This window comes from Atractosteus spatula, chromosome 7, assembly GCF_055471065.1.
Source record: "Atractosteus spatula isolate fAtrSpa1 chromosome 7, fAtrSpa1.hap1, whole genome shotgun sequence".
Taxonomy (NCBI): Eukaryota; Metazoa; Chordata; class Actinopteri; order Semionotiformes; family Lepisosteidae; genus Atractosteus; species Atractosteus spatula.
The window spans coordinates 50,267,421-50,294,387 of NC_142712.1; the positions used below are offsets into that span (position 1 = coordinate 50,267,421).

At 50.2% G+C, this 26,967-nt stretch overlaps 2 protein-coding genes and 1 non-coding gene across 6 annotated transcripts; 1 reads left to right on the forward strand and 2 right to left on the reverse strand.

Annotated features, from left to right (window-relative positions):
- Window positions 1–857: 857 nt before the first annotated feature.
- On the forward strand, window positions 858–16,766 carry dis3l (DIS3 like exosome 3'-5' exoribonuclease). 2 transcript variants are annotated; one of them, XM_088922501.1, is made up of 17 exons: window positions 858–1,113; window positions 2,410–2,566; window positions 7,054–7,182; window positions 7,994–8,129; window positions 8,726–8,893; window positions 9,381–9,459; window positions 9,685–9,864; window positions 10,243–10,412; window positions 10,948–11,109; window positions 11,207–11,454; window positions 12,437–12,529; window positions 12,894–13,421; window positions 13,504–13,658; window positions 14,378–14,556; window positions 15,285–15,430; window positions 16,064–16,235; window positions 16,328–16,766. In XM_088922501.1, the coding sequence occupies exons 1-17, from the start codon at window positions 984–986 to the stop codon at window positions 16,640–16,642; spliced, it is 3,147 nt and encodes a 1,048-aa protein (XP_088778627.1). In that variant the 5' UTR covers window positions 858–983; the 3' UTR covers window positions 16,643–16,766. The 2 variants fall into 2 exon arrangements, with proteins under 2 accessions (XP_088778627.1, XP_088778628.1); XM_088922502.1 differs by having other exon boundaries at window positions 2,413–2,566.
- Window positions 16,767–17,986: 1,220 nt separating this feature from the next.
- tipin (timeless interacting protein) lies at window positions 17,987–26,967 on the reverse strand. Of its 3 annotated transcripts, XM_088922504.1 has the most exons (9): window positions 26,744–26,946; window positions 23,679–23,839; window positions 22,788–22,881; window positions 22,290–22,365; window positions 21,580–21,702; window positions 21,392–21,455; window positions 19,475–19,681; window positions 18,896–19,164; window positions 17,987–18,224 (listed from the first exon to the last, which is right to left on the reverse strand). In XM_088922504.1, exons 2-9 carry the CDS (start codon window positions 23,815–23,817, stop codon window positions 18,165–18,167), a joined length of 1,032 nt encoding a protein of 343 aa, XP_088778630.1. In that variant the 5' UTR covers window positions 23,818–23,839; window positions 26,744–26,946; the 3' UTR covers window positions 17,987–18,164. The 3 variants fall into 3 exon arrangements, with proteins under 3 accessions (XP_088778630.1, XP_088778631.1, XP_088778629.1); XM_088922505.1 differs by lacking the exon at window positions 26,744–26,946 and having other exon boundaries at window positions 23,679–24,030; XM_088922503.1 differs by lacking the exon at window positions 17,987–18,224 and having other exon boundaries at window positions 18,389–19,164; window positions 26,744–26,967.
- Window positions 19,915–20,045, reverse strand: LOC148831329 (small Cajal body-specific RNA 14). Its single transcript, XR_016091376.1, has one exon.

A 26,967-nucleotide genomic window follows, 5' to 3' on the forward strand; every position in this document is an offset into this window, starting at 1 on the left:
GACTCAGGAGCACGTTTTCTGGAGCTGCCCCTTCGCCAAGGCGGTGTGGGGCAGAATGGACAACATCATGCAACTCCTGGAAACGGGTGCGGTGCTCAGTTACCAGTACATTCTGCTGGGGCTGGCACCTACTGGATTGGACAAGGGGACACAGTTCCTGATGTGGCTGCTGCTGTCCCTCACAAAGAAAGGCCTGTGGGATGCGAGGAACAATCTCATCCGGCACAACATCAAGTGGGGAGCAAGGGAGCTGGAGGAGAGGATCCTGGCGGACCTCAGGAGGAGGATGAAGCGCAACGTTGCCAAATGGGGCTTCCCTACGGCAAAGGAGCGCTGGAAAGGACTATGGACCCTGTACAGGGATTAATGATTAACAGCAAGTGGTAGGGTTTGGAGGGACTCTCATAATAGCGCAAATCCGCCCACACTTGCAATGATTGATAACGGACAATCACCGCCGTTCCGCCGTCGTTTTTACTACATGGAGAGTTAATGTGTGAGATGTTTACTATTGCGATGTTTTTTTCTGATTAAAGTATATTTTATAAGAAAAAAAAAATACCGCTCGAGGATTGCATTGTAAATTGGAGGGGTGTCCCTGTGCTGGGAGGACTGTCAGTTAGAGCCCGGGCCACCCACTACGCCTCCGCCTCCGCCTGAGACGTTTAATACTCCTCCCTTGCCGCTCTTTCCTTCAACTTGGGCAGAGACGCTTTCTCATTTTCCCTGTTCCCCAACAAGCTACTCTCTATTCATGTGTGATTTCCTGTGACGCAAGAGGTCTCGCTGCACAACACACGAACAGTCCTTCCAGGTCACGCAAAGGCTGTTGTAGCGCTATTTGAAGTAACGTGAAGCTAGAGATGAGTGTGTGGGTATGTCATGCAGCGTCTCTCAATGGGCTTGTTGTTTACAAGTAGATTACTTGGAAAACCAGTTGTAGTGGCGACATCACGATATACTGTCTATCCCCGGAATACGAGATGCTGAAGACAGAGAAGATCCTTCACCTCAAGAGCTCCCGCGGTGGAAAAGTCCGTGTCGTGCGGGAACATTATTTGAGAGAATATGTACCTTGCTACAGCTCTCTGTGCCAGGCGGACTGCGACAACGGTAACGTTATTGCTTCTCGATTTTTAAATGAAACGAAGATGAAACTGCACACAAAACACCCTTTCCAGCATATCGTTTCCGAAAAGCTGTCTCTCCTGTAAATATGTAGACGTGCTGTTCGCGTACTGAGAAAAACACGAAGGAAGCTTGCGATCAGCCTCTCTGTATTCCCTCTTTTCCCTCGTCCAGGAAACGGTAAAACAGTCTTAACGCGTTATGTGAAAGTAAAACGAATCCTAGCAGTCTGTGCAGGTACAGAAATCCCCTGGCTTACCCCCCGCAGCGCGCTGGCCGGCGAACCCGCTGTGTGCAGGCTCGGAGGCAGCTAATTGCTTCTTTAAAAAACAGCCACTTGTTGCTGCTCGTCGCGTTGTAAAAACGCAATGTGTTTAACGTGATCTCTGTTGCCTTGCCTTTATGTAGCACATGATTAGATTAATATTACATTGGAAATGATAAATCAGTTAGCCATTGAAAATAAAGGAGATAAACACACCCATAACAACACCATAGAGGCTACAAACGAGAGGAGGCGGTGTGGCCCATCTGAGCAGTTTGGTGCTTACTAGCTGATCTGAGGAACTTGGTGGGATAGCTTGTTCCACACTCCCACCACCCCGTGGGTGAAGAAGTGCCCCAGTCCCCAGTTTTCAATGCACTTCCACCTGATTTCCACCTGTTCTCTCTGGGTCTTGTTTTCACTGTGCATTCTGAAGATGAATGAAGGCCCAGTGCCTGCCTGCCTTCCTCTCAGTTATAAACCGTTAGATCAGATAGATATTTCATTGATCCTGTAAGGGAAATTGTAGTGCAACAGCAGCTTAGCACAGTCAACACAGCAACTGTGTAATGAAATAATACAATAATACAACAATACAGTACAGTCAGTGAGAAGTGCACTAAAAAAAGTTGCTCACAGTACAGAATATACAAAAAACAGAACAGTACACAAAAAGTTGTATTGCACATTATAAATATAAAAATATATTGCACGAGTCTCTAGCATATATTGCACAAAAAAACAGTTGTAAACAGGAAAAAACAGATGTTTGGTCCAAAAACAGCCCAGACACATAGTGGTCCACATATAGTCCTGTAGCAGGCTTTTAAAGCTGTAGAGAGCCGTGCAGCGGCCTGTTTGCACATCTGTGTGGAGTGGAAGCAGCAGTGATGACCAGGTGTGTGCGCGTACCAGCAGCTGCAGCGGCGGGAGGAACACCTGCAGCCCCAGAGGCAGTGCCAGAGGCGGGGGGGGAACAGCGTGGGTGCTGACCGGCCCTGGTGTCTGTCTGCCAGCAGGAGGGAAGGTGCTGCCCGGGGATGTGACCCACTACGTGGTGCCGGATGTGGGGGTGGTGCAGGACTTCCTGGAGGTGCTGGAGTTCGCGGAGCTGCGGGGGATCGTGTTCATGCAGACGGCCTGCCAGTCCGTGCAGCAGCACCGCGGGCGCAGGTACGGCTGGGGGTCAGAGCGCAGGGTCAGCCATTTATACGGCGCCCCTGGAGCAGTTGGGGTTAAGGGCCTTGCTCAGGGGCCCAACGGAGTAGGATTCTTCTGCCGGACGCGGGATGCGAACCGGCAACCTTCCAGCCACAGAGCCACCACACCGCCCCAAAAGGAGAACTCGTGCCGTGAGCAGGATTCGAACCCCAGCTTCCAGAATGCGAGTCACGCACTGAAGCCATTATGCCAACAAGGTGCTTGCCATAGGTGTAAGGTATAAGCACAAGTAGGGAGTTCACCATGCTTAGGCTGCAAAGGAACAAGTAAAGGTTTATTCCATGCCTTCTTCAGGTGTGTGACAGGTCTGAAGAAGGCTCCACAGCCGAAACACCATGTTTCTTTTCTTCTCTTTTCAGCATGGGATAAACCTTTACTTGTTCCTTTGTTGCCCAGGGCATTCTGCAGGGAAATATGTAATTAACAATTAGATATGATATATGAACTGGCTGTTAACTCAAGCCAGTGCATATATCACTTTTCATCTCAGAGGATCCCAAAGCGTTTTCACTTGCACGAGGGACTCACTTTTTCCACCACTGCGGTGATGCACACACCTGGGTTGGTGTAGCAGTTCTCATGTGCTCACGGCCCCACTGCTCAGCAGACCAGCTGAAAGAATAGTGCACAGTTACTCTCCCTACTGGACTGAGTGGGAAATTTTACAGTAGGCAGGTCAGATTGTGCAAGCCTATAGTGGAATTTAGCCAAGACATGGGGGTTAACACCCTTATTCTTACCATTGATTTCCCGGGCCCTTTAATGCTGACATATTTGTTAGGAATTTGGTTTAACATTACTTTGCTTTTACGAAGGTTGGTACCTCTGTTAGCACGATGTCTGTTGTCACATTATTGGTTTGGATGTCTGTTGTCACATTATTACAGCAGCATATCACCCTGCAACTCACAGCAGGCAGCCCTGGATGAGAGACCTGCTGGGAAACGTTAAAGTTGCTGCTGGAAGAGGTGTTGGGGCCAGCAGGGGGCGCTCACCCTGCAGTCTGTGTGGGTCCTAATGCCCCAGTATAGTGATAGGGACACTATACTGTAAAATGGCACTGTCCTTCAGATGAGACGTAAAACCGAGGTCCTGACTCTCTGTGGTCATTAAAAATCCCAGGGTGTTTCTCAAAAAGAGTAGGGGTATTATCCCAGCATCCTGGACAAATTTTCCATTGGCCTTTATCAGTTATGACCTCCTAATAATCCCCATCTCTGAACTGGCTTTATCACTCTGTTCTCCTCCCCACTGATAGCTGATGTGTGGTGAGTTTTCTGGCGCACTATGGCTGCTGTCGCATCATCCAGGTGGGGCTGCATACTGGTGGTGGTGGAGGGGAGCCCCCATTACCTGTAAAGCACTTTTGAGTGGAGTGTCCAGAAAAGCAATATATAACTGTAAGTGTAAGGAAGTTGCACTCTGGAGAGAAGAGTGCCCCCTATAGGCTCACCAACCCCACCTGCGGCAGCAGCTTCTGGATTTTCATTAGACGTCTCCCCCCCCTCAGTTCCGAGCAGTCCCAGCATTTCCTGGCTTCTGTGAACGGATGAGTTCAAGGTGGGAGCGGTGCTGTCAGTATAACAACTTTGGTCTCAGTGCTGGGGAAACAGGCTGTTCACTCAAGCCAGAAGAAAATCATCCCCTTACACAGTGAGTCCAGTCCAGGCAGAAGTGCTGTCACAGGCTCGTTCAGCTGCTGTGTGCTGAGCCAGCAGAACGTGACTGTCCTGTCAGTGAGCCTGGGAGGTTCATGCCTTTACACACACACACACACACACACACACACACACACACATACCCACCCCTTCTCAGCTTTCAGTCTGTGCATCATCATTTTCCTGCACTATTAATTAGTTTAAGGTTTTGGTCTTAATAAACATGATGCATAGTAAAAATAAATCTCTCGAGGGTTTCAGTAGCATTTTTGTTTTCTTATTTATGCCTGCAGCTCATTTTAATCTTTGCATCATTAATACAGCAAGGCTTCATTGTCATAGTGTTAGGGAGACATGCTTGACAAGGTGCAGCACAGTCCATGCTGGGCTGTTAATTACCCCACTGCTCACATCAGAGTAGCAGGGAATATTGGCAGGGTTTGCTGAGCAAGAGGGATGCACTATTTTAGTGAGCTGTCAGATTGGATCTGTCTTTAATCCAAAAGTCCTGTAAAACCTATTAACCTCTCACTGGGGTTTGTTGGTGTGCATGGTGGAACCTGGGTAGGGTTTTTTACAATGTGTACAGCCGATATCAAAGAGCATTTTCGTTACTCTGAGCCCCATGGACAAAATATTTTAAAGACATCATTCTTCCATCTCAGAAATATTGCCAGGGTATGTCCTTTGTTGTCTCTGACTGTAGCTGAAACACCAGTCAGCATTCATTTACTCTAGAATTGATTACTGCAGTGGCCTGCTTGCTGGGATATCTAAATCCACACTAAACAAAGTTCAGTATGTCCAGAATTCGGCAGCCAGAATCCTGATCAGGTTGTGTGCAAGTAATCACATTACTCTTGTCCTGGAGTCCTTGCACTTGCTTCCAATCAGGTTTCAAGCTGACTTCAAAATCCTCATGCTCACGTATGGGGCTCTACATGGTTTGGCATCTCATACCTGTCTGACTTATGTTCTTTCTCTCCAGATCGCAAGCTTCATTCATTTGACTCTGATCTCCTGTTTGACCCCCAGCTCACATTCTATGGTGACAAGGTCTTCTCCTGTTGTGCCCCATAGCTCTGGGGAATTATATCCCCAAATTCAACTCAAAACCTCCTTCTTCAATAAGGCTTTTATTTAATTGATGTTTGTGTCTGCCATTTTGCATTGTCTACTCTACTGCATTCTAAGCCATTGTTTTGAATTGTTCTAATTGTGTTGTCTCCTCTCCTTGTTTTTTTTCTTACTATAAAGCATTTTCAGTAGCTACATTTAATGGCTGATTATTATTAGCAATAGTATTCTGAGGCATGAACAAGGACCAATCATGGAGTTAAGGAATAGTGCAGGTTTGCAAATGAATGACATCAGACTAGGTTTCCACACATGATATGCTGCTGTAAGGGCCTAAAATATATTTTCAGAAGTCCACCAGAAGCTCAGAGAGTTAGTTAATTCAGGTAAGTGGTCACAGCCGCCTTCTATTCTGCACAAAAAAAGATGATGCTGAGACAATTTTCTGTTTTTTGTTTTTAAATTATTTTCATTAAGTTAAAAATACTAGTTTCAACTTCCTCTATCTTCTCCCCCACTTGTCATTGAATAAAAGGCAGACACAATGGAAAAGTGCTACATTACCTCTTAGATCACACTTAATTACAGTAATTATTTCTTTTTCTGTTAGGAGACAGGCAGTACGTGTCGCTTTGTGGCAGGGAAGAGTTTGAAGAGCTACTTGAACTGCTTCGTGCATATCATATAAATTTCACTCTGTGCTTTTTATTTGTAGCAAAGGTGAGATTCTAGTGTTGTGCATGGTAATAGTTTCTGAAGTTTCCCAGAAACAACAGCAGGGTGCTGACTGACTCAGAACCCCTCAAGATGAAGTAAATGGCTTAAAAGAACAATATTAAGTTGTATCTGTAAAAGGCTTCCGATGGATCAGTCCCTCTTTATGCCGCTCACTGCTGAATTAAAGAACTACTGCAGCTGTACAAGTATTGTATTAACTTGCATACATACAGAGGAGCTGCACTGTGAAGAGGGCAAGCTTGGCATCTCTAGATACACTGGAACCAAAGCTCTTCCATAATACAGCCGTTAAGAGTAATAATGTTCAGCTTCCATGAACATTGACCTTTTTGTAAATTAGTAAAGTGACCGCTATTTTAGTTCCCTGCCAGCAGGTGGCACAGGTGATGCTCCTTTTAGCCCAATTGCATGAGCATTGGCTAAGTGAAAGACATAACACTAGACACCGCCCTGTGGTGAAGTGTTGCAGTTCCACTCAAGACTGAGTACGTACAGAAACGTGCAGTTTAGCTCCACTCCCTCACGACTCCAGGGTCCTGGGTTCGATTTCTGCCTCAAGGTCACATCTGTCTGCGTGGAGTTTGCATGTTGTCTCACACATTTTTTTGAGCAAAGCTGAGTCAAGAGCTTCCACCTCCCAGAGAAAGGCCGTGTAGGTTTGATTGGCAATTCCAAATCATCCCCTCTGTCCGGCGTCCCATCCAGGGAGGGGGTTGGCACTCATCCACCCACGCACCTGTGGGATGGGCTCGCTCGGATAAGATGAGTGGGTGGGAGGAGGCAGCAGTGTTCCGGGATCACTTTTTGGAGGACGCCGTGGTACTGTGGCTGAGCTGTCAGGGGGTTCAGGTTGTCGACCTCCGCTGTTACCGGCGACAGGAGTGGCTAGTATCAGGCGGCCATGGAACTGAAGCAGGAAGGAGGGGCCACTGTTGACAGGGACGCTGCGCGCTCTGTTTCTCCCAGGTTGTACAACCGTCTGCGCAGCCTGGTGAAGGACCCCCGTCACGACTGCGTCCTCTTCTCCAACGAGTTCCAGCTCTACTCCTACTGCCCCCGGGAGAGAGGAGAGGCCCTGGAGAAATGGCACACCAGGTGAGCCCCTGCCCCCCCCTCGCCAGCCTGCCTTGCACGCTAGATTCTGGGCTGGAGTTGGAAAGGTAAATTGGAGATGCCAGTTATTTTAAATAGATGCATGTTTGAAGAACAGAGAAGAAAACATTTGGCCCTTCCAGTCTATTGGTTAGTTAGTAGTTAACTGATCCGAGGACCTCATCCAGTCATTTCTCGACAGAAGCCTGGGTATCGGCTGCCACAACGTGGGTGGGTGCCTTGCTCCAAACTCCCGCCCCCCTTTGTGTAAAGAAGCGCCTCATGTTCTTAGTTTTCAGTGCCCTAACAAGTAGACTCCACCTGTGTACCACCTGGTTCCTGTTTCACTGTTGATCCTGAAGAAGTCCTCTGGGCTGACTTTGTCAGTGCCTTTGTGGATTATGGATGCTCAGATAAAGTCGCCTCATTGACTTCTCTGTTTAAAAAAGCTAAAAAGATTCAGCTGTTTTAGCCGGTCAGTGCAGGACGCTGGAATGTATCTGATGGCTCTTTTCTGGACAGACTCCAGAGCAGCAATATCTTTTCTGTAATGTAGCAGGCAAAATTGTGTGCAGTATTCTAAATGAGGTTTTATCAGTGCAGGTATGCCAAAAAAATTAAATAACCTGGATACCTTGCATTTTAGTCACTTAAGATAAAATGGATGTGTTTACAAGTTGTACTGTATTGCTGACAACATCTGTTGCCAGATAGTATCTGTGTGCATTTGTGCACCCGACTCCTGCAGTTGCCTGTCTTTCCAGATGTGCCCTGGTGCCGTTCAGTGTTATTAATTGGAGTGCTGTTGCTGCAGGTCAGTGTACCATGCTGCTGTGTGGTACTACAACCACCTGGCTGGCCTGAAACCCATCGTGATGATCACAGAGGACCGTGAGGCCATCGAGGAGTACAGCAGCCTCAACTCTGGGGTCTATGTCATTTCCACCCAGGTACAAGCCATGAGTGCAAATCTAAAAAGCTTCTAGAACAGTAAAGACCTTAGACTGGAAATGTGTTCAGAGTTTGACTGAATCTAAGCCCTTTTATGAGCACACTGGCTGTTTAACATGTCACATGGCTTTGCAAAAACAGTAGTACTTCAGTGTTCAGTGACCCTTCAGTGTGAGGCCTAATTAACATTTACACATACTGATGTGTGATCAACTGAGGGCAAGGTGGTGCAGTGAAAGGCCACATGTTCCAAGTGGTTGCTGTTCAATGACTGAGAGGGGACTGTTTGTACCCCGGTTTTTCAGTAGGGTGTGTGTAGCTCTTTGCTACCATTGTGGCTTATCAGTGTCAATATCTAGCTGCAAAGTTATCTTCCTAGAAATTAGGAAGCGGTGTAGATTTTTAAAAAATCATCTATGAACATAATCTGCTCTTATAATTTTATCGGCTTTAAATATTATTCATACTAGCACAAGAGTCATGAGTATTTGCATTGTTGTTCACACAGTGTACAGGCAGAGAACTTGGTGCAAAGCTGCCTGGTGTATTGAGTTGTAGTGTGTTATTAGCAGGTTGGTCTTCTCTTGCTCATCAGGAGTACCTGGAGAGTTTCTGGCCAGACCTGCAGGCTGCGCACGAGCTGTACGCCTCCATCGCCCAGGCGCTGAGGGAGAAGGGGAGCGAGGTCCGGGAGCGGGAATACGCCGAGCACCTCCCCTCTGACATCCTGGAGGCCGGGATCAAATCCGGGAGATATATCCAGGTCTGCCGCCGCCTCCGGGGGGATTTTCTGAAATGAATCCTACCTAGTTTGTATGTTTTACTTGTGTTTGGGTGGGTTTCCTTGGTTTCCTTCCACAGTCCAAAGACATACTGGAGAATTGGCCCTGTTGGTGGGTGTGTGGGTGCGTGGGTGTGTGGGTGGGTGAGTCAGCGTGTGCCCTGTGATGGACTGGTGTCCAGTCCAGGGCGTACCCTGCCTTATCCGCATTGCTTCCTGGGATAGGCTCCAGGCTGTCATGACCCTGTACTGGATGAAGCCATAAGAAAATGGATGGATGTTACATTAAGAAAAGGGAATCACCAGCTCTTTTACCTGTTCTGAATGTAGTCAATGTTCTGCTGTATTTCCAGTGAAAGACTTGCGTCTTGTGTATTTTGCCAAACTGGTGAGGCAGCGGCTGGATGGAGTATCGGTGGAAGCAGCCTGTGTGGGCCCGGGGCCTCACCTTGTGTCTGATGTGTTGCAGGGCGTTCTGAATGTCAACAAGCACAGAGCCCAGGCCGAAGCCTTCGTCCGGATAGAGGGCTCTTCGAACAAGAACGCAGGTGAGCAGGTTTCACCCTTTCCCCTCCGTGCTGCTACCCCCCCACCTGGCTTCCCCAGACCATGTTCAAGAAGGTGGGGAAGTGAAATCTCTTTTCTGGGCCCGTCTGCAGTCCGTATGCGCCGGCCCGCCCCTGGACCCCTTTTCCCAGAAAGGCGAGCGATTGCTTGGCGTCTCCTGTTGAGCCATGTCCTCTCGCCCTGAAGTCTGTCTCCCTGCTGCGCAGAGCTCAACAGCGATGTGCTGGTGTTCGGCGGGAAGCTCCGGAACCGCGCGGTCCATGGGGACGTGGTGGCGGTGGAGCTGCTGTCCCGTGCGGAGTGGCGCGGGCGGACGATGGCGCTGAGCGACGGGGAGGGCGAGGACAGGCAGGGAGAGGAGCCCCAGGGCCAGCCCATGCCCACAGGTACGGCTCGCGCTCGCGGTGCAGCAGCTCTGCTTCTCCACCTTTTCACGGCGATCAGCCATTAATTAACAGAGTTGACCTCCAGTACGGAGTATTTCGAAAACGTAAAGTAACAGGAAGCCCCTGCAACGCTCATGGACTTACTGTTGTGCAGTTCCGGCTGTGGTCAGCAGAGGGCACTCCATCTGTCACTGTTAACGCTGCTGAGGGAAGTGGTTATTCCAGCTCTACTACAAATCCCATCGCCTCGTCTGGCTGTAAAGCCTTTGGCACTATTACTCTCGTATGTTTACTCTGAGTTGGTTGAGATTGGGAAAATGTGCCTCTTCTTTCCTGTCTGTCCTCTATCTGTAACTGCACCGTCTCCGGGTCCTCCAGGTCGGGTGGTGGGGATCCTGCAGAGGAACTGGCGGGATTACGTGGTGACGTTCCCCCCCCGCGAGGACATCCAGTCTCAGAGCCGCAACTCCCAGCGGATCCTGGTCACGCCCTGGGACTACCGGATTCCCAAGATCAGGATCAGCACACAGCAGGCCGAAGCACTGCAGGTGATCATCGCCCTGTGTCTCTAGATCCCAGACCCCTGCAGCAGAGAGGCGCAGCCTGGTTGTCGGGGACGGGACACTTTCAAGAGAACCTGCAGGGATGCAAGCATGCAGTCTTACAATGGGTGTGGAAATGGTTCACTGTAGACAGCAAACAGCCGCAAGCAACCGATACTGAGCCCGGTCTAATGAAAGCTGTCTAGATCAGGGATCTGTAGCCCTGTGAGCTGGCTCCTTTGCTGTACCAGTATCACCTGTGCTGGAGTCTAGTGCCCTCATCCCATGTGGAATGTGGGGCAGCAGCCTCATCTTTCTTCGCAGCGGTATGGTGTAGTGGCAGTAATCTGAAGTTCAGGTTGGAGTGGCAGGAATGTGGTTGAACTGGCGTTGCGCTGATGGTGACAGTAATGGTCAGACAATGTAGCTCTCTCTTTCTGGCGTTGTTTGAAGTAAGCCCAGGTCTGCATATTCACTTCCTGGCACTCTAACCCTTCTCCCCCTTCCTCCGCCTTGTTTCCTGTTCTGCTCTGCGTTTCAGGACCAGCGCGTGGTGGTGCGCCTGGACTCGTGGGACAGCTCCTCTCTGTACCCGAATGGGCACTTTGTGCGGGTCCTGGGCAGAGTGGGCCAGCTGGAGACCGAGGTGGCCACTATCCTGGTGGAGAACAGCATCCAGGTGCCGCCTTTCTCCGAGGCGCAGGTGAGTGCTGTCTGCCCGTCTGGCTGCGAGCGTGGGGGTTGGGGGCTCGGCCATGGGCCGTGGGCCGGCAGTGAGCGGGCTGTGTCCTGGCCATCAGCTGCGGGAGATGCCGGTAATTCCCACGGACAGCCGCTGGGATGTGGAGCCTGAGCAGGTGCGGGGGCGTCGGGACCTGCGACAGACCCACCTGGTGTTCAGCGTGGACCCTCAGGGCTGCGAGGATGTGGACGACACCCTGTCAGTGAGGGCGCTGCCCGGGGGCCACCTGGAGCTGGGGGTGCACATCGCTGACGTCACGCACTTCGTCAAGCAAGGCTCCCTCACCGACCTGGAGGCCAGATCCAGGTGAGACAGCCCTGAGGGAGTGAGAGAGGGTGAGACAGCACTGAGGAGGAGAGAGAGAGAGGGTGAGACAGCACTGAGGAAGTGAGGGGGGGGGTGAGACAGCACTGAGGGGGTGAGAGAGGGGGGGGGCAAGACAGCACTGAGAGTGAGAGAGGGGGTGAGACAGTCCTGAGGGAGAGACAGGACTGAGGGAGAGAGAGAGGGGGTGGGACAGTCCTGAGGGAGAGAGGGGGTGGGACAGTCCTGAGGGAGAGAGAGGGGATGAGACAGTCCTGAGGGAGAGACAGGACTGAGGGAGAGAGAGAGAGGGTGGGACAGTCCTGAGGGAGAGAGGGGGTGGGACAGTCCTGAGGGAGAGAGAGGGGATGAGACAGTCCTGAGGGAGAGACAGGACTGAGGGAGAGAGAGAGGGGGTGGGACAGTCCTGAGGGAGAGAGGGGGTGGGACAGTCCTGAGGGAGAGAGGGGGTGAGACAGCACTGAGGGAGAGAGAGAGAGAGGGGGTGAGACAGCACTGAGGGAGAGAGAGTAAGAGAGAGGGTGAGACAGCACTGAGGGAGTGAGAGAGGGGGTGAGACATCAGAACAGAGTGAGACAGCCCTGAGGGAGAGAGTGAGAGTGTACAGAGCGAGAGTGTGAGATCACTGAGGGAGAGGGTGAGACGGCACAGAGAAAGGATGTGAGACTGCACTGCGAGAGGGTGAGACCGCACCGAGGGAGAGAGTGAGAAGGGGTCAGGGAGGATAATAAAGTGTTGAGTTGAAAGAGGAGAGAGGTAGAGTGGACGATGGAGTAAGAGGGAGAGGAAAGACAGTGCGAAGAACAAGAAAGACCCTCCCAGTTAGACTACTGAAGAGCGTGAGAAGGTGAATTCTGCCTGGACCTGTGAAATTTCTGACTTTCCTGATACAGCTGGCATAACTGGCCGGGGTACAGTGATGGTGGAGATGTAATGAAGCCGTCTTTTCTCGCTCCTGCCTCAGGGCCACCACCTACTACCTGGCTGACCGGCGCTACGACATGCTGCCTGCTGTCCTCAGTGCGGACCTGTGCTCTCTTCTGGGCGGAGTGGACAGGTGAGTGAGCGCTCCGCTCAAGCTGCAGGTGAGCCCCAGGTACACGTCCTGATCTCAGAATCCACTGAGCTGTGGCACAGGAGTAAATCTCAAGGCCTGTACCACTACTCGTGTAACTACACTTGTGGCAGGCTCGTGGAATAATACTGACTGCCCACAGTATTCATCCTCAAAGTTTAGTAATCCAGCAAGGCCGTGCAGCTCACAGAAATCCAGCGTGAGTCCTGTCTTCGTAAGGACTTTCCTGCTCGGGATGTTTACAGAATGTTTCTGAAGGAAAGTAGATAAAAGACCTGGCGTGTAAAGTTGTTCGTGTGAGTCGTGACGGCTCGTGACAGCCCTGTCTGTGTGCGCTGTGCTGCAGGTACGCAATGAGCGTGCTGTGGGAGCTGGATGGGCAGTCCCTGGCGGTGCGCCGGGTGTGGCTGGGGCGCACGGTGATCCGCTCCTCCTACCAGCTGCACTACGAGCTGGCCCAGAGCCTGCTGGATGGGGGCGCAGCAGAGGAGCTGCCCGAGCTGGGCGGGCTGGGGCCGCCGGAGAGGGAGCAGCGGCTGGGCAAGCTGCGCTGGGCGCTGGAGACCCTGACCCACGTGGCCCGGCACCTGCGGGCCCAGCGGGACAGGGGGGGCGCTCTGGAGCTGGAGGGAGTGGAGGTGCGAGCGCAGCTGGACGCGGAGAAGAACATCACGGCGCTGGTGCCGCGGCAGCCCCTGGAGGTGCACGAGACCGTGGCCGAGTGCATGATCTTCGCCAACCACTGGGTGGCCAAGAAGATCCACGAGAGCTTCCCGCACGAGGCCCTGCTGCGCCACCACCCGCCCCCGCGCCAGGAGTACTTCGCGGAGCTCAGGGAGTGCGCCAGGGCCCGCGGCTTCACCATCGACACACAGTAAGGCCCCTCGGCCCGGCCCCCCGGAGCGCGCCAGCCGCGGCCCGCGGGGGGGGCTCAGTGTGTGACTTTGCCGTCGCAGGTCGAACAAGACCCTGGCCGCCTCCCTGGACCGGGCGCAGGATCCCCACGACCCCCTGGTCAACAAGCTGCTGCGCATGATGGCCACTCAGGCCATGGCCAACGCGCAGTACTTCTGCACCGGCGCCTGTCCGCAGGACCAGCACTACCACTACGGTGAGAGCACTACGCCCCCTCGTGCCCAGTCTCAGGACAGGCTTCTCTTCCCTTCTTCAGGAATATTTAGCTTGCCGAAAAAGGAAGTTTAACTGTGTGTGTCAGAGTCGCTCAGGCCTGATCAGACCCAACTGTCAGGTGAGCCCTGAGACCAGTCAGGGGAGCTGTAGCGTGTCTGAAGGGAGAGTGCAAGCTGTGGTCTTTCAGAGATTTCCAGGATTAGGAATTCCCCCTCTGTCGGGACACACCTCTATCCCTCTGTCTCATCACTCCATCCCTGTAGCAGACTCCACGCCTGTCTCACCCTGTTTCAGTTTCTCACGTTCACTCCTGTGTGAGAGGGTGAGCTGCAGCATGACACTCCCCAGACAGGCAGAGTGTTCCCTTCTCAATGCTGTTTTTATCCATCTGTCCGGGCTGCTTGGAAAGTCCTGGTCGATATGAACTTCTCCTTATTTTGACAGACAGTTAGGAATAACTTGATTTTCTTCTCTTCCAGTCAGTTTCAGATATCTGGGTTTTCACATCTTTTGGGAAGTCAAAGTCGCCAATCATTATGGTCTTTCCTTTGTTACTTGTTTCTCTGGTATGTTAAAACAAGAGCGATGTCTGTGGTTTTGGAACCTGGCAGCTGTGTAGGGACAGTACATTGAGTAAGAGGCTGTGGCCAGAACGCTGGTCTGAATATCTAGCCAGGTGCGATTGTGTGTCTGTTACAGGTCTGGCTCTGGAGCACTACACCCACTTCACCTCGCCAATCCGCCGCTACGCTGACGTCATCGTGCACCGCCTCCTGACGGCCGCCATCCAGAAGGAGCAGGGGCTGGAGGTGTCCGAGTCCCCCTGCAGTAACAAGGAGCTGCAGGAGCTGGCCCAGCACATCAATAACCGGAACAGGGTGGGAAGGGAAGGGGAAGGGGCGGGGCAGGGAAGGAGAAGGGGTGGGGTATGGTGGGGAAGGGGTGAGACAGGGAATGGGAATGGGTGGGGCATGACAGGGGTGGGTGGAGTCAGGATGGGGAAGTGTGGGGCTGGCAGATGTAGGATGGGGGAAGGGGTGGGGCATGGTGGGGAAGGGGTGGGACATGACAGGGGTGGGTGGGGCTGGGATGGGGAAGGGGTGGGACATGGTATAGGCAGAAACAGGGCAGGGATTTGGAATTGACGGGTAGAGGGCGGCAGGGCTATTGGAGCATGCTTGATCAGAAGTCACTATGGTGACTACAGTCTATGGCAAGCTGGGGGGAACATTTGTTCTGAGACACCACCAAAGGCTGCAGATAACGTCCACCTCTCCAAAAGTACCTCATAAACGAACCACAGCAGGCTAATCCTCTTGATCAGTAAATAGAACACAGACTTCAGACAGTCTTGATTCAATCCCAAGTAATGAGCACCTGAGTACTTCACAATTTTTTTCTTTGCAGAAGCAGCTTTATTTTTTGTCTGGGATCCTGCAGGTTAATGCAGGACAGCTTGAGCAGCTCTGAACTAGGCCCTTTCCCCTGGTTATGTGTTTCGTCTGTATTGCCCAGTTCAGAAGGGGACTGAACCAGAGCTGGAGCCCGGCAGTGTAGCACTGCCTCTCCTCCAGCATGCACTCACAGTGGTGTCCTGTGCCTGCAGGCGGCCCAGCATGCGCAGAAGCAGTCCACAGAGCTGTTCCAGTGCCTGTACTTCAGAGACAAGGACCCGCTGACGGACGAGCGCTGCACAGCCGATGGAGTGATCTACGCCATCCGGGCTAATGGCGTTCTGGTGTTTGTTCCCAGGTCTGCTGATGGTAGAGCAATTTGCCGCTGTCCAGTCACGCCTGACTTTGAAACAGTGTCCCACTGGGCCTGGCAGGTAGCACAGCTGGTCGGGGCTCTCTCTTTTAGTGCAGGTTGGGCTCTGTGATCACGGGTTAGCTGACTGAGGCCGAGATTTCCCAAGCAAGTGGCTGAGCATGGCCACCGAGGGTGGGGTGGTAGAGTCAGCTCTATCAGCACTCGGCAACACAGCGCCCCCTTCTGGCGTCCTGGGTGCAGCGCGGTCCCTGAGGGGCACTCCTCTCCTGCAGCACGGGGCTGTGCCGCCTGCGACGCGTTTAAAGACGAGTGGCTCAAAGGTGGGCCAGTCGGAGGAGTCTGCCCACACTTCTTCTTTCTAGAACTGTAGCCAAGATCTCATTAAACTGCCCAATTGTAATTATACTTCTGTACAGGCTTCAAGGACTTTCATAGCCAACCGTCTTGATTAAAGCACTGTAAAAACCTCAAGAAAAATTCTGTATACATCTAAGAAAATAAGCTAATTGCATAACTGACCCCCCGGTTTGGCACAACAATTTGAAGAAGCGGTTTTCCCAGGTTGGAGTTATGGGTTGACTTAGTGTGTCGGGCCTTCCTGGTGCGTGTCTGCAGGTACGGGGTGAGAGCTGCGGCGTACCTGAGGAGCCGGGAGGGCCAGGTGCTGAGCCTGAGGCATGATGGGAGCTGCGAGTGGCAGCCGGGCAAGCTGCAGAGGTTCCCGGACCGGATTTGCACCAGCACCGCCGAGGGCACTCACACCTTCAGCCTGTTCGACCACGTCTCCGTGAGTCCCCCCTGCGGTCTCGTCCTCTGGCTCTCGGGCACGCGTCGCCCCGCGCCCCGCCCCCTGCTCACGGCCACCGCTCTCCCGCGCAGGTGCGGATCTCCGTGCGGCCGTCACGGTGCCACGCGGACAGCCTGTGCCTGGAGGTGGTCAGCAACAGGCCGCACGAGAGCGGCGGGACGGAGGCGCGGGCGGGGCAGCGGGCGGCATCGGGCAAGGCGGAGCTGGTGCAGGAGGTGGTTCGCTGGGCGGAGGAGGCGTCCCAGCTGGCAGAGGAGCAGGGCAGAGCGCCCGCGCTGCTGGGGGAGGAGCGGGAGTTCCAGCAGAGCAGTGGCATCACGCTGTACTCCCTTCTGCAAGAGATCCGAGAGCTGGCACTGCTGGACCTGTCTGCCTGCCAGCAGTGATCGGATCCACACAACTCCCCTGCAAGTGCCTACGTGCCTCTGCGGTTCACCCCCGCTGGCCCACAATTAACACGGGCTTGTTCAGTTTAGGGGTTCCTGTCCTGGCTACAGATTTCTACTACAGGTGAGCTCTTAATAATCTACATTAATGCATAATTGGCCTAATCAGACCAATGTACCAAAGTAGCCAGTCAACCCAGAATAGTGAGATCCTTCGCTTAAAGGTTTCATGGGGGGAAAAAGAAGTTTCTGGTCTGGACAAGATTGCATTGTCCTGATTCAATCTTCCACCCATTTTGAAACATTTCTAAAAGGGGGGGAAAGTAAAAGTGAACAGCCTCTCCCTGCAACTTGGAAGAGTTGCAAAACATTTCCTATTGCAAAACGTTTAGACAATTTTAATACGCTTAACTCCTCCTAGCCGTAAGAGGGAGAAGGTTGTACGAGTGGGGTTTTGTTTCATCTTCACACAACCATTTCTGTCATTTGTACAAAGTATTCTATAGCTCTGTTTTTTGAAGGTATAGCTTAGTGGAGTGCATTGAACGAAGACAGCCACCATTTTCTCAGGGGATATTTCTAAAGCACTGAAATTTACTGAAGTTGTAGCACTGAAGCTTTTTTTTTATGCCAGGGAACAGGTTTAGATTGTAATCCTTTTTTTTTAAGTCATTGTATATTTTTGTAAACTTCTGATGTATTTAAAATGCCTACACAGTTCAGCTTTGGGTGGAAAGAGCATGTTTTTAAAAGTCTTATAACGTACAGCGTGTTTTATTCTTCACCAAATGTGGGACAGCTGTAACACTGTTTTAAATGAAAATGGCAGCTCAAACTAATAAAGTGGACAAATATAGACTTGTAACAGAAGCGGTGTCTGTTTTTCCACACTACTGTATTCACTGCTTATATAAAGCCAGTTCCCCTGAGCTCCCTCCCACGCAGGGGCTGGTAGAGAGAGGCCAGGGTGAGGCTCTGAGACTGCTGGAGGAAAGGTTGAGCCCTTGGGCAGCACAGGGGAGCTCACCCTGCTGCAGGAGGCGTCACCACTGCAAGTGAGATTATGTTCTTAGTTTAGTTACAGTGCTAAATAAAGGAATTGAAATGCTAGCTACTGAAAAAGAAGAGTTCATTTAAAAAAAAAATCACAGAACTGTTACACAATTTCTTCAATTACAGATTTCAGTTTAGATTAAGGTACTGGCTGCAATTAGGAAGTGTTTTTGCATTGCACTGTGTAACAGCAGCACGATGTTTTCAATTAAATTGCTGCATTCCTGCAAGCATTCAAAACATGTTCTCAGGAAACAAGATTTAAAAGAGAAAATGTCAAGTGGGCCACAAGACCTTTAAGAAGTTTATTTTACAGCATCTCTTTAACACCACAGACAGGGGAACAAAATGACAGTTTTGTAAAATGTCCTGTAGTCATGAACTGGTCCCACCTGCCCCAGCAACTATTACATGAGGCGGATGAGATGGAGGTCCTCTTGAAAGACCTGAATACTGTTAACCGTGCTGTTCATGTTTCAGAAAATCTGTGCAAGTCCTGAGGAGGTCCTAGAGCATCTTGAAAGCTCAGCTGGAAAAAAAAAAAAGCCATTGCTGACTACTGTGCCTATTGCAAGGGTGAGTTTAGGGCCAGGCGAGGCAGGCAAGGGTATTTTCCCATTACAGTACAAAAAGAGAAGTGCACTTGCTGGAGGGCCAGGCCGATGGGTTGGGAGTTTTACTCCAGGATCTGTTCTGGCACCACTTCCCAGACTGGAGCGATGAGGACAGCTCCCCCTGCAGAAGGCACCCCCTGTCCGTCTCATCTTTTTAATGAAATACTCAAACATTAAGGCCTGTAGCAGACTGACATTCAAGGACCACCAACCCCAATTCTTATAAGTGCCATTCCTAGTTACTAACTTACTTTTAAACACCTGTGGCAGGAAAGCAATCGGGCATTTCTGTTCTATACCCGATAACAGGACACTATAAATCAACACTGGTGAAGTCCTGCCTCAGGTGTGGTGTGTTTTTCAACATGTGTATACCCACAAAGGTCATTAAAAGGATATTTCTAGAATATTTATACTCAAGATAAAAAAAAAACTCAAAATAGATTTTTTACATTACCAATATTAAATACAAAAGGTGTCCAGTAATCGCCACCCGAGTGACAAAAGCAGTTCAATGTTTCCCCACAATGGCACAACGAGAGAAACGGGGAACCAGTCAATCACTGTCGGCTTCCTGCTCATCCACCTTTTCCGGGTCAGCCCGACGGGGAGAGGGGCTATCGGACCTCTGACTCGCACGCTGTGCCGAGGCCTCTGCAGCTGCCAGTCCCGTCACCCCCTCTTGCGGCCCTGTGGGGTGGTGGGCTTGGCCAGCGTGGTCAGTCTGCACCTGATCCCGACTCCGAGATCCAGCATCAGCGTCTTCGTCGTCCAGAACAGGGAGGTCTCTGGGCACTTCGGACAGGTCCTCTGTAGCAGCAGCAAGCTGAGACTGGGACTCAGACTGCAATGCATCTACAAAGGGACAATTCCAACAAGTCAGTACTGCTCATCACCTCTGCTCCAGGGTGATTTATACAAACACAGAACACAGCAGATGCAGCTATCTGCGAACTGACAGGAAATAACGTCTTGAATTGGGAGGACAACTCAGTTTCCTCTCCGCATTATTCCTCAGCTATTACCCCTGCCAACTTTGAAAAGAAATTGCATGTATATTTTATGCTTATCCCTAATAAAAAAAAAACATTATAGTTGGGGGAAAAGAAATGGAAAGGTCCCAGGAGCTAGTAATCCAGGCTGGGTCGGGTTCTGCCCGCCTCACCTCCGCTGCTCTCCTGCATCCTGGCCAGCCGCCTCTCCAGGGCCAGCTGCTTGTTCAGCTCCATCCTGCGCCGCTGCTCCTCCGTCAGCGCCACAGCAGCGGGCGTGGACTGGACCGGGCCCACACCCCCGCTGCTGTCCAGGAAGGGGTCAGGGTCGTCCAGCATGCTGCTCTCCCTGACTGCTCTCTCCTCCTCCTCCGCTTCATCTGTCAAGAGGGTTTCCACCCCAAAAAAAAAAGTGGATTGTACTTCCAATTCCCCATCCTTGCACTTTAAAATGGATAAGACCACTGCCTGATCAAAATCAATACCATCTTGTTTCTTTTAATTAAAACTGCTCTTAACCCATAAGCAAAAACAGGATATATTCAGTTACATCTAATTACTGGCGATACAAAGACTTGTGCCCCAGGATCCAGGGATGTGCACTTCAGGCATGCGTGTGTGGAACCATCGCACAGGCAGCCTGATGACTCGACAGGCCCTGTCGGCAGGAACCAGCTTTGCTGTCTGTGGCGTCCCGGACTGCAGCACACTCCTCCGCGCTGCAGTCATCAGAGGAACGGCCACATACTGCCCCCTAGCCCACACGTCAGATCCCCAGCTCCTGAGCAATCTTATAACCCCACACTGGCTTCCTGTGGAATTTGCTAGGACTTCACAGAGCTGCGTCTTCATGCACGTATGTGAAGGAACGGGACAGAGCCTGGGAGAACTACAAGGCCACAGGCTAAGCCTGGACTTGGTGGAGACCACATGGCAACAGTGTGGAGGGATTCTGCTTGAGGCACAGAGCAGGGTTTATCTCACGAGAAAGTAAATCCCAAAAGGTTAAATAAGGGTACAAGAAGAAAGCATGTTGTGAAGGATTTAAAAAAAAAAACAAGACTTTACAAAAAGGAGTACAAGCTGCAAGCACAGGTTAAAACGGATATGAGAAAGGCTAAGCAAGACACGTGAAGGAATCGTGGGAGGGAGTCTAAAACCGCAAAAGTTTCCCCCCCGTATTATAGCAGCAGAAGAACAGTAAGGATGAAGTAAAGGGTTTCAGAGAAAGCTGGAAATCTTTTAGATGATGGCTCAGAATGGCTCGAGTATTAAGAGACTATTTTAATCAGGTAAAACTGTCCTCAGCCCGAGGCATGTCTGTTCTTTCCTTGGAATGCAATTCATAGAACTAGCATAGAAGTGGCAAAGTTATTGAAAGGTACTAGGAGCTCTTAGATCTCCAAGGTCCTATTTCTGCCAATTGTACAGAAGGAAACGAAGGTTATTAATAGACCATTAAAAACTCCAGCAGTCTCTGGAGACAGAGGAAATATCACTGGAAACCTGCTAATGTGGTGCTGATCCATCAAGGAGGTGAATTCACCGGATCACGTAACTTTAGACCGACGGATCCGGTTTCTCTTACATGCAAGGTTATGGAAAACATTATTAGAACTAGAGGATTATCTCTATGGCAACATGAGCCAGGCCTTGCTTAACTAAACTCCTAAGACCTCTGTGAGCAACCAACAGCAGGAATGGCTACAAACAAACCATGACATACTGGTTTGATTAGATTCTCAGAAGGCTTTAGATAAAGATTCTTGTTTAGGTTTGTTTTTCTCCCTCTGGAGCTTACAGTACAGTGCTTTGAGTTTGTTTTTTTTATACACAATATGCTTTATAAAAATCTAGTCTCCTTAGTGGCCAAGGCACTAGTAAGGAAATTTGCCTGTGTATCTGAAACACCATACAATGTCAAATATTCTACCAGTTTAACTACAAGTCATTCACCTTACAATGTAAGGAAGCTTCTGTTTAAAACTATACTGTACATTATTCTTCCAGTATTTAATATTCTGTAAGCATTCCAGAACTAAAAAGCTTTACTTTGGCGGTGTCCAATTTACAAGAGAATTCCTGCTTACCATCTTTACCAACAAAGTCTTCATGTGTCAAGGGCATGTCTAATCGTATTCGTTTTAGGCAAGTCTATAAAAGAAACAAGAAGTCACCTGTTACTAATCAGATTTCTGCAGTCTTGGGAACAGAACAGGAGCCATTTTACATCTAAAAAAAAGCATCAGCTTCTTCTACTGCAGCCCTCCAGTCTCACCTGGACTTCTTTCTTACTTCCCAGAGACTCCAGCTTGTCAATGAAGTCGTCAAACTGTAGTTTCGGGTACAGTCTGTGGGCCCAGTTCTCCATTTTCTGGATCAACAGCTTCAGGTCTTCAGCCTGTGCAACACACAAGGGAAGGCATTCGTTACTGCTACCACCAGGGGGCAGCAACACAGCTCTCCTGTAACTGCACAGGAATCGAAACACCTATTGAATAAATACCCATCTTACACAGAAGAATACGTCTGTGCATTTAAACAGCCTTGCATTTTATCAACTGTTCATACTATACAAACTGTAAGGAAAGTTTGTAAAAGAGGAACCCACTGACCCAACACAACCAGCACAGATACTCTCCCCACCCCATGGAGCCCTACTTCACTTGAGAAGGGAATTGACATCAGTGGTCAAAGACCTTCACAGCTTTCCTGCACCAGATCAGTTCTAGGAACTTGAAAGAACTCCTTGAAGTACATCTGCACTACTTAAAAAAACACTTTTCAGAATCCCCCCCCCACACAAACACTTTCCCAAACAGAGCTACGACAGAGCCACACTGCTACAGATGCTCATGAATGCAGGGAAGCTGCACAGTGGCTCATGTTACAAGCACATTGATGAACGAGATGCAGAGCTGTGGTCATGGCGGCGGCGCCTGGGAATCAGACTTGGGTAGAAAGTGATGCACGCAGCAGAGCTCTCACCTCGTGTCCTTTGCCTTTGAATCTTACATTGTCGAATAAGGTGCGCAGAGCTGGAAGTCCTCTTTCAGACACCAGCCTAAAAAACCCCACACTCAACATTAATGCACAGCACGTACACAGCGCACGTACAGAGGGGATGTTCTCCGTCGGCATACTTCATTCATTAATGAACGGAACTACAGCCGCGGCCGCAATCTGTATCCGTGTTGCACTCCGGCAAAAAAAAACATCCGACCTACAGTACATGCCTGAATCGGCTGCTGAAACAAGCAAGCAGCTTAAGAACACAGCCCACAGGAAAAGGAAGAAACTCGATCAAATGTGTGGCCATCATATTCAGTTGTTCTCCTTATTAAATGGGTACAGCAATAAAAGCTCAGAATTTAGATTCCAAGCAAAAGCCTCCGTTTTTAATAAAGGCTATTTATTAGCCGAGAGACCCGACGAACCTTTTCAAAGAGCCGGTTCTGTTGGCGGGATGCTGCGCTCACCACATACCTTTGGGAATCGAGCTTCGGCTGAGGTCTCTTCACAGCCCTCCTCTTGGCAACGGGGGCTTCATCTAACCTGGACGTCTCTCCCGCGTCCTCCCCTTGAAACACAGAAGAGGTCAGGTCCACCACACCGGACATGAAAAGTCTTCCGCAGCAAGCTAGAGCCAACCTCGTGGACCTGCAGCTCCTGGCAGACTTCGCAAACGGATCTCACACATCGGAGCAGATCAGGTAATCTTTCACGCTCACTTAGAAAGATACCGAAAGATGCGATGTACAGTGCGCCCATTTGCTCTAATCGTCTTTGAGGAAATCCGAGAAGGTTGCCGTGTCAGCATGCGTAGGCTGCAAAGGAACAGGTAAAGGTTTATTCCATGCTGAAAGCAAAAGACAAGAAACAGTGTTTTGGCTGTGGAGCCTTCTTCAGGTGCGTTAGCTCTTTATACACCAAAAGAAGGCTCCACAGCAAAAAGAACCATTTTTCTTTTCAACTCAGAATAAACCTTTACCTGTTCCTATAATGATCTTTAGCATCTTAAGTATTGCTCTACACAGGAGCAATATTCTTGAAATCCCACATCCCATCAACAACATTTAACCTCCTGCGGATCTGGTTCTATTTGATGTTATAGATTATTGTAGCCTCTGCGAAGTACACAGAACATGCCATTTAAGGTGAATTAAACACACTGACAGCCTCCAACATATAAGAAGGCCTTCAGCCAGTCTCTGGTCTATTATTTCTGCTAATGCACGTCTCCAAAGAAGAACTCCTGCATGAGGAAGGCTAAGCAGGAGCTTGATTTCCTCGGTTAACCTCGAGGAAGTGGCCAAGACTGCAGGGGGCCGCTGTGGCCCGTCGTGCGTCAGTCCGACCGCGGCGCGGGGCTCTCACCGTTGGGAAGGTCGTCGCCGTCCCCGCCGGACCCCTCCCTGCCCGGGGACAGCGGGGGCGGCAGAGGAGGAAAGGCCTCGTCCTCGGTGTTCTCGTAGGCGGGAAGGTCAAACAGGCTGTTCTCCAGCGGGTCGATCATGGTGCAGCACGCCCGGCGCGCCCTGGGGGGAGGGGGGGGACACAAGACAAGCCAAGGGTCACTCCTGACGGCATTCCTACAGCCACCGTCACCCACAGGTGGGCTGCCCGTCTCCCTGCGCAAGCGGCTCGGCACAGGAGGACCCTGCAGCTTAAAACCGACAACGTGCACTGCGGTAGGTCTCGGCCAGACCAGAGGCCTGGTGTCGGATACTCAGACTCTGCTCGAACACAGCTTTTTCAGATTATCAGAGATGGTAAGGAGAGGCACAGCAGCGCAGTGGGCAGCCTTGCTGCCTCGCAGTGCGGGGACCCTGGGTTCAACTCTCTGTGCTGGGTGCTCTCTGTGTGGAGTCTGTATGCTCAGCCTGCGTTTACATGGGTTTCCTTCACAGTCCAAAGACATACCAATGGGTTAACTGGCTTCCGAGAAAGTCGGCCCTGATGTGGGTGTGCGTTTGCCCTGCGATGTGCGATGGACTGGTGCTGTGTCCAGGGTGTACTCTGGCTAGTGTCCATTACTTGCCAGGATAGGCTCCAAGCCCGTATTGGATAAAGCTGTTATTAAAGGGATGATTACATTGAGAAAAGCAGCTCTTTTACTTTGGCCTTCCATGGAAGCCATTACATATTCCTCTCAAAGTCATATGTAGCCAACACTAACATTACCAGAAGAGCTTCCAAGAGTGAATACTGCAATTACCTTTCCGTTTCCATACTGACAAGCGCTGAATGTAGTCAATATCTTTTGCAAGACTTACATATTTTGCCATTTTCCCCATCTGTGTGCCACATGGAGAGCAAGCTGGGGTATGCAAAAAATTCCTAATGCAAGAAATTGTATATGGCCAATAAAGTGATCTTATCTTATTTAAAAAGATCATCTTCCAACAGTTCTGTTCTTTTAAACCACGTTGATTCAATCTGTCCAACACGTGGCTGGTACATGTTCTGTCGTTGCACAGCGACTGGTAAAATGTACACGTGAAACTGCTCTCACGTGTTTTATATAGGAACTACCAACTGCTTTATTGCCTAGGACTAGTAGAACATGGACGCAAAAGGCGTCCAGCGCAATACGCTATTCAGTGCCAACAATATCAGCAATGAAATAAAACGGTCACATGACTGCACAGCTCATTTTAGAAAATACTTCCCCGTGGTGAGTGTGAAAAGCCTGGTTATCAAGACTGGCGACTCTTCGAAATCAGAGCGCATGTTCAGAACAATCCTCCCGCACGAATCCGGGGGGCTCGGCTTGTCCACAAGCAAGGACTCCGTGCGCTCACGGCGCGGCTGGATAACGATCGACAAGCGATACAGATGTTACTGAAACCAACAGCTCGTGTTCAATCCCAAATCTGCAGCTGGTCGCAGACACGCCCCTTCCGCAGAGCCCGGAAACTGCCCGGGTCTCGCACATGCGCACAGCGAGGAGCGACACTGCTCCCCTTCAAGTCTCGCTGAAAAGCGCGGCGTGGGGAGTTTGGCGTGTGAATTTCAGGCCTGGTAACAAGAAAGAGGGCTGGTTAAACATAGTAGCGTTATAACTAGGTTCAGAGCGGGTATCTCCAACCCCGAATCTGAAGAGCCCCAATCCACTTAGTCACCTTAAATCACCGTTTGTGAGTCACTTATCAGTTAAGCACATTTGTTCAGTAGAGAGAACTCGGGTCAAGGTCTGGGTAGTTCTCAGCTCTTTCTTTAAGCTTTAGAGAAAGAGATGTTTTAATAACTCAGTTAAATTATTCCAGCCAGGTCTTCAGAAAATGAGTTACTGGTTACGTGTAAAATGTCTCCACGACGGTTCAAAAGCGATTTCTTTTGTTCTGGCCGAACGTTTTAACGCCCTTGAAGAGCCAAAAGGTTCAGGAAATCTACCCTCTCCTCGTGGCTCGTAGTTTTATCTGATTATTGCCCGTCTTTTCCATTTCAGCCACAACTAAACATGCCGGAGAGAAGGAAGAATGCATTTAGCGTTCAGAGACGCCAACATCCCGTAAAAACAAAGGCCAGAAACTAGAGTCCGTTAAACACTAACTCGTTGGGTTATAAACGTATTAACTGACATGGATCTAACCTTGACGCTTTTTTTTTAAAGACGGCAGTGCATCGTTTTAAGCAACATTTACTTCAAAGAGGATCGATAAGGTGGTACAATGGTTAGCATTGCTGCCTCGCAGCGCTGGGGCCCTGGGTTCAATTTCAGATCGGGGGTGCTGTATGCATGGAGTTTGCATGTTCTCCCTGTGTTCACACGAGTTTCTGCCGTCCAATGACATGCTGGCTTCTGGGGAAACTGGCCCTGTGAACTGTAATGGACTGGTGTCCTGTCCTGATTGTACCCGTTGCTTGCCGGGATAGCTCCGGCTCCCCTACAACCCTGTATTAGATGAAGCGGTTGAAAATGGATGGGTAGATTCAATTCAAAGTGCATTTACACAGGCATCCATGCCTATCATTGTCCACCGCAGATTCGACACAAGCTGGGTAAAAAAAACTACACGGTCATTCACTTTCTGAAGCAAGAACCTCTTCGATCTTCCCCAAAAAGTCAAACCAACTTTCCAAACGGCAAGAAAGTGTGCAGGCCGACGCCGAAGAAGCTTTGTAAACGTTTGTCTGTAGGCGTATTGACGTAAAAACTGCAATAGCACTAGGTAAATATGTACGGCCCACAGAAATCACGAAACGAGTTTAGGCTTTAACGAAAATTGAATATAGACATACTGGATCTGTTGCCAGTGCCCAAAAACACACTAGCAAAGTGGCTCCTTACACACAAAAGCGACCTCATGTTTTCTGCACAATTACTGGATCGCAGCAGTGGACAACATAAAACCCAACACATTTGTGTTTTGTTACTTTATAAAACTATCGCTACACAACACTTTGCGTTATATATACAAGAAAGCGACTTCACTTACCGGACAACAACAACACAGCAAGGCCGACTGCGCTCGTGAACTCGAAAAAAAGGAGAAACTCCGCGAAATACGGCGACGGAAACAATAAACCAACGAGCAGATAACGTAAAACAAGAAGCTCGCTGATCTATTATTATTCGATTAATCAAGCATTCTTCTACAACAGTGCTAGGAAGAGGACTGTCCGCTTTTATCCAAGCGGGTCTCTTCTCCCCGCCGGTTCT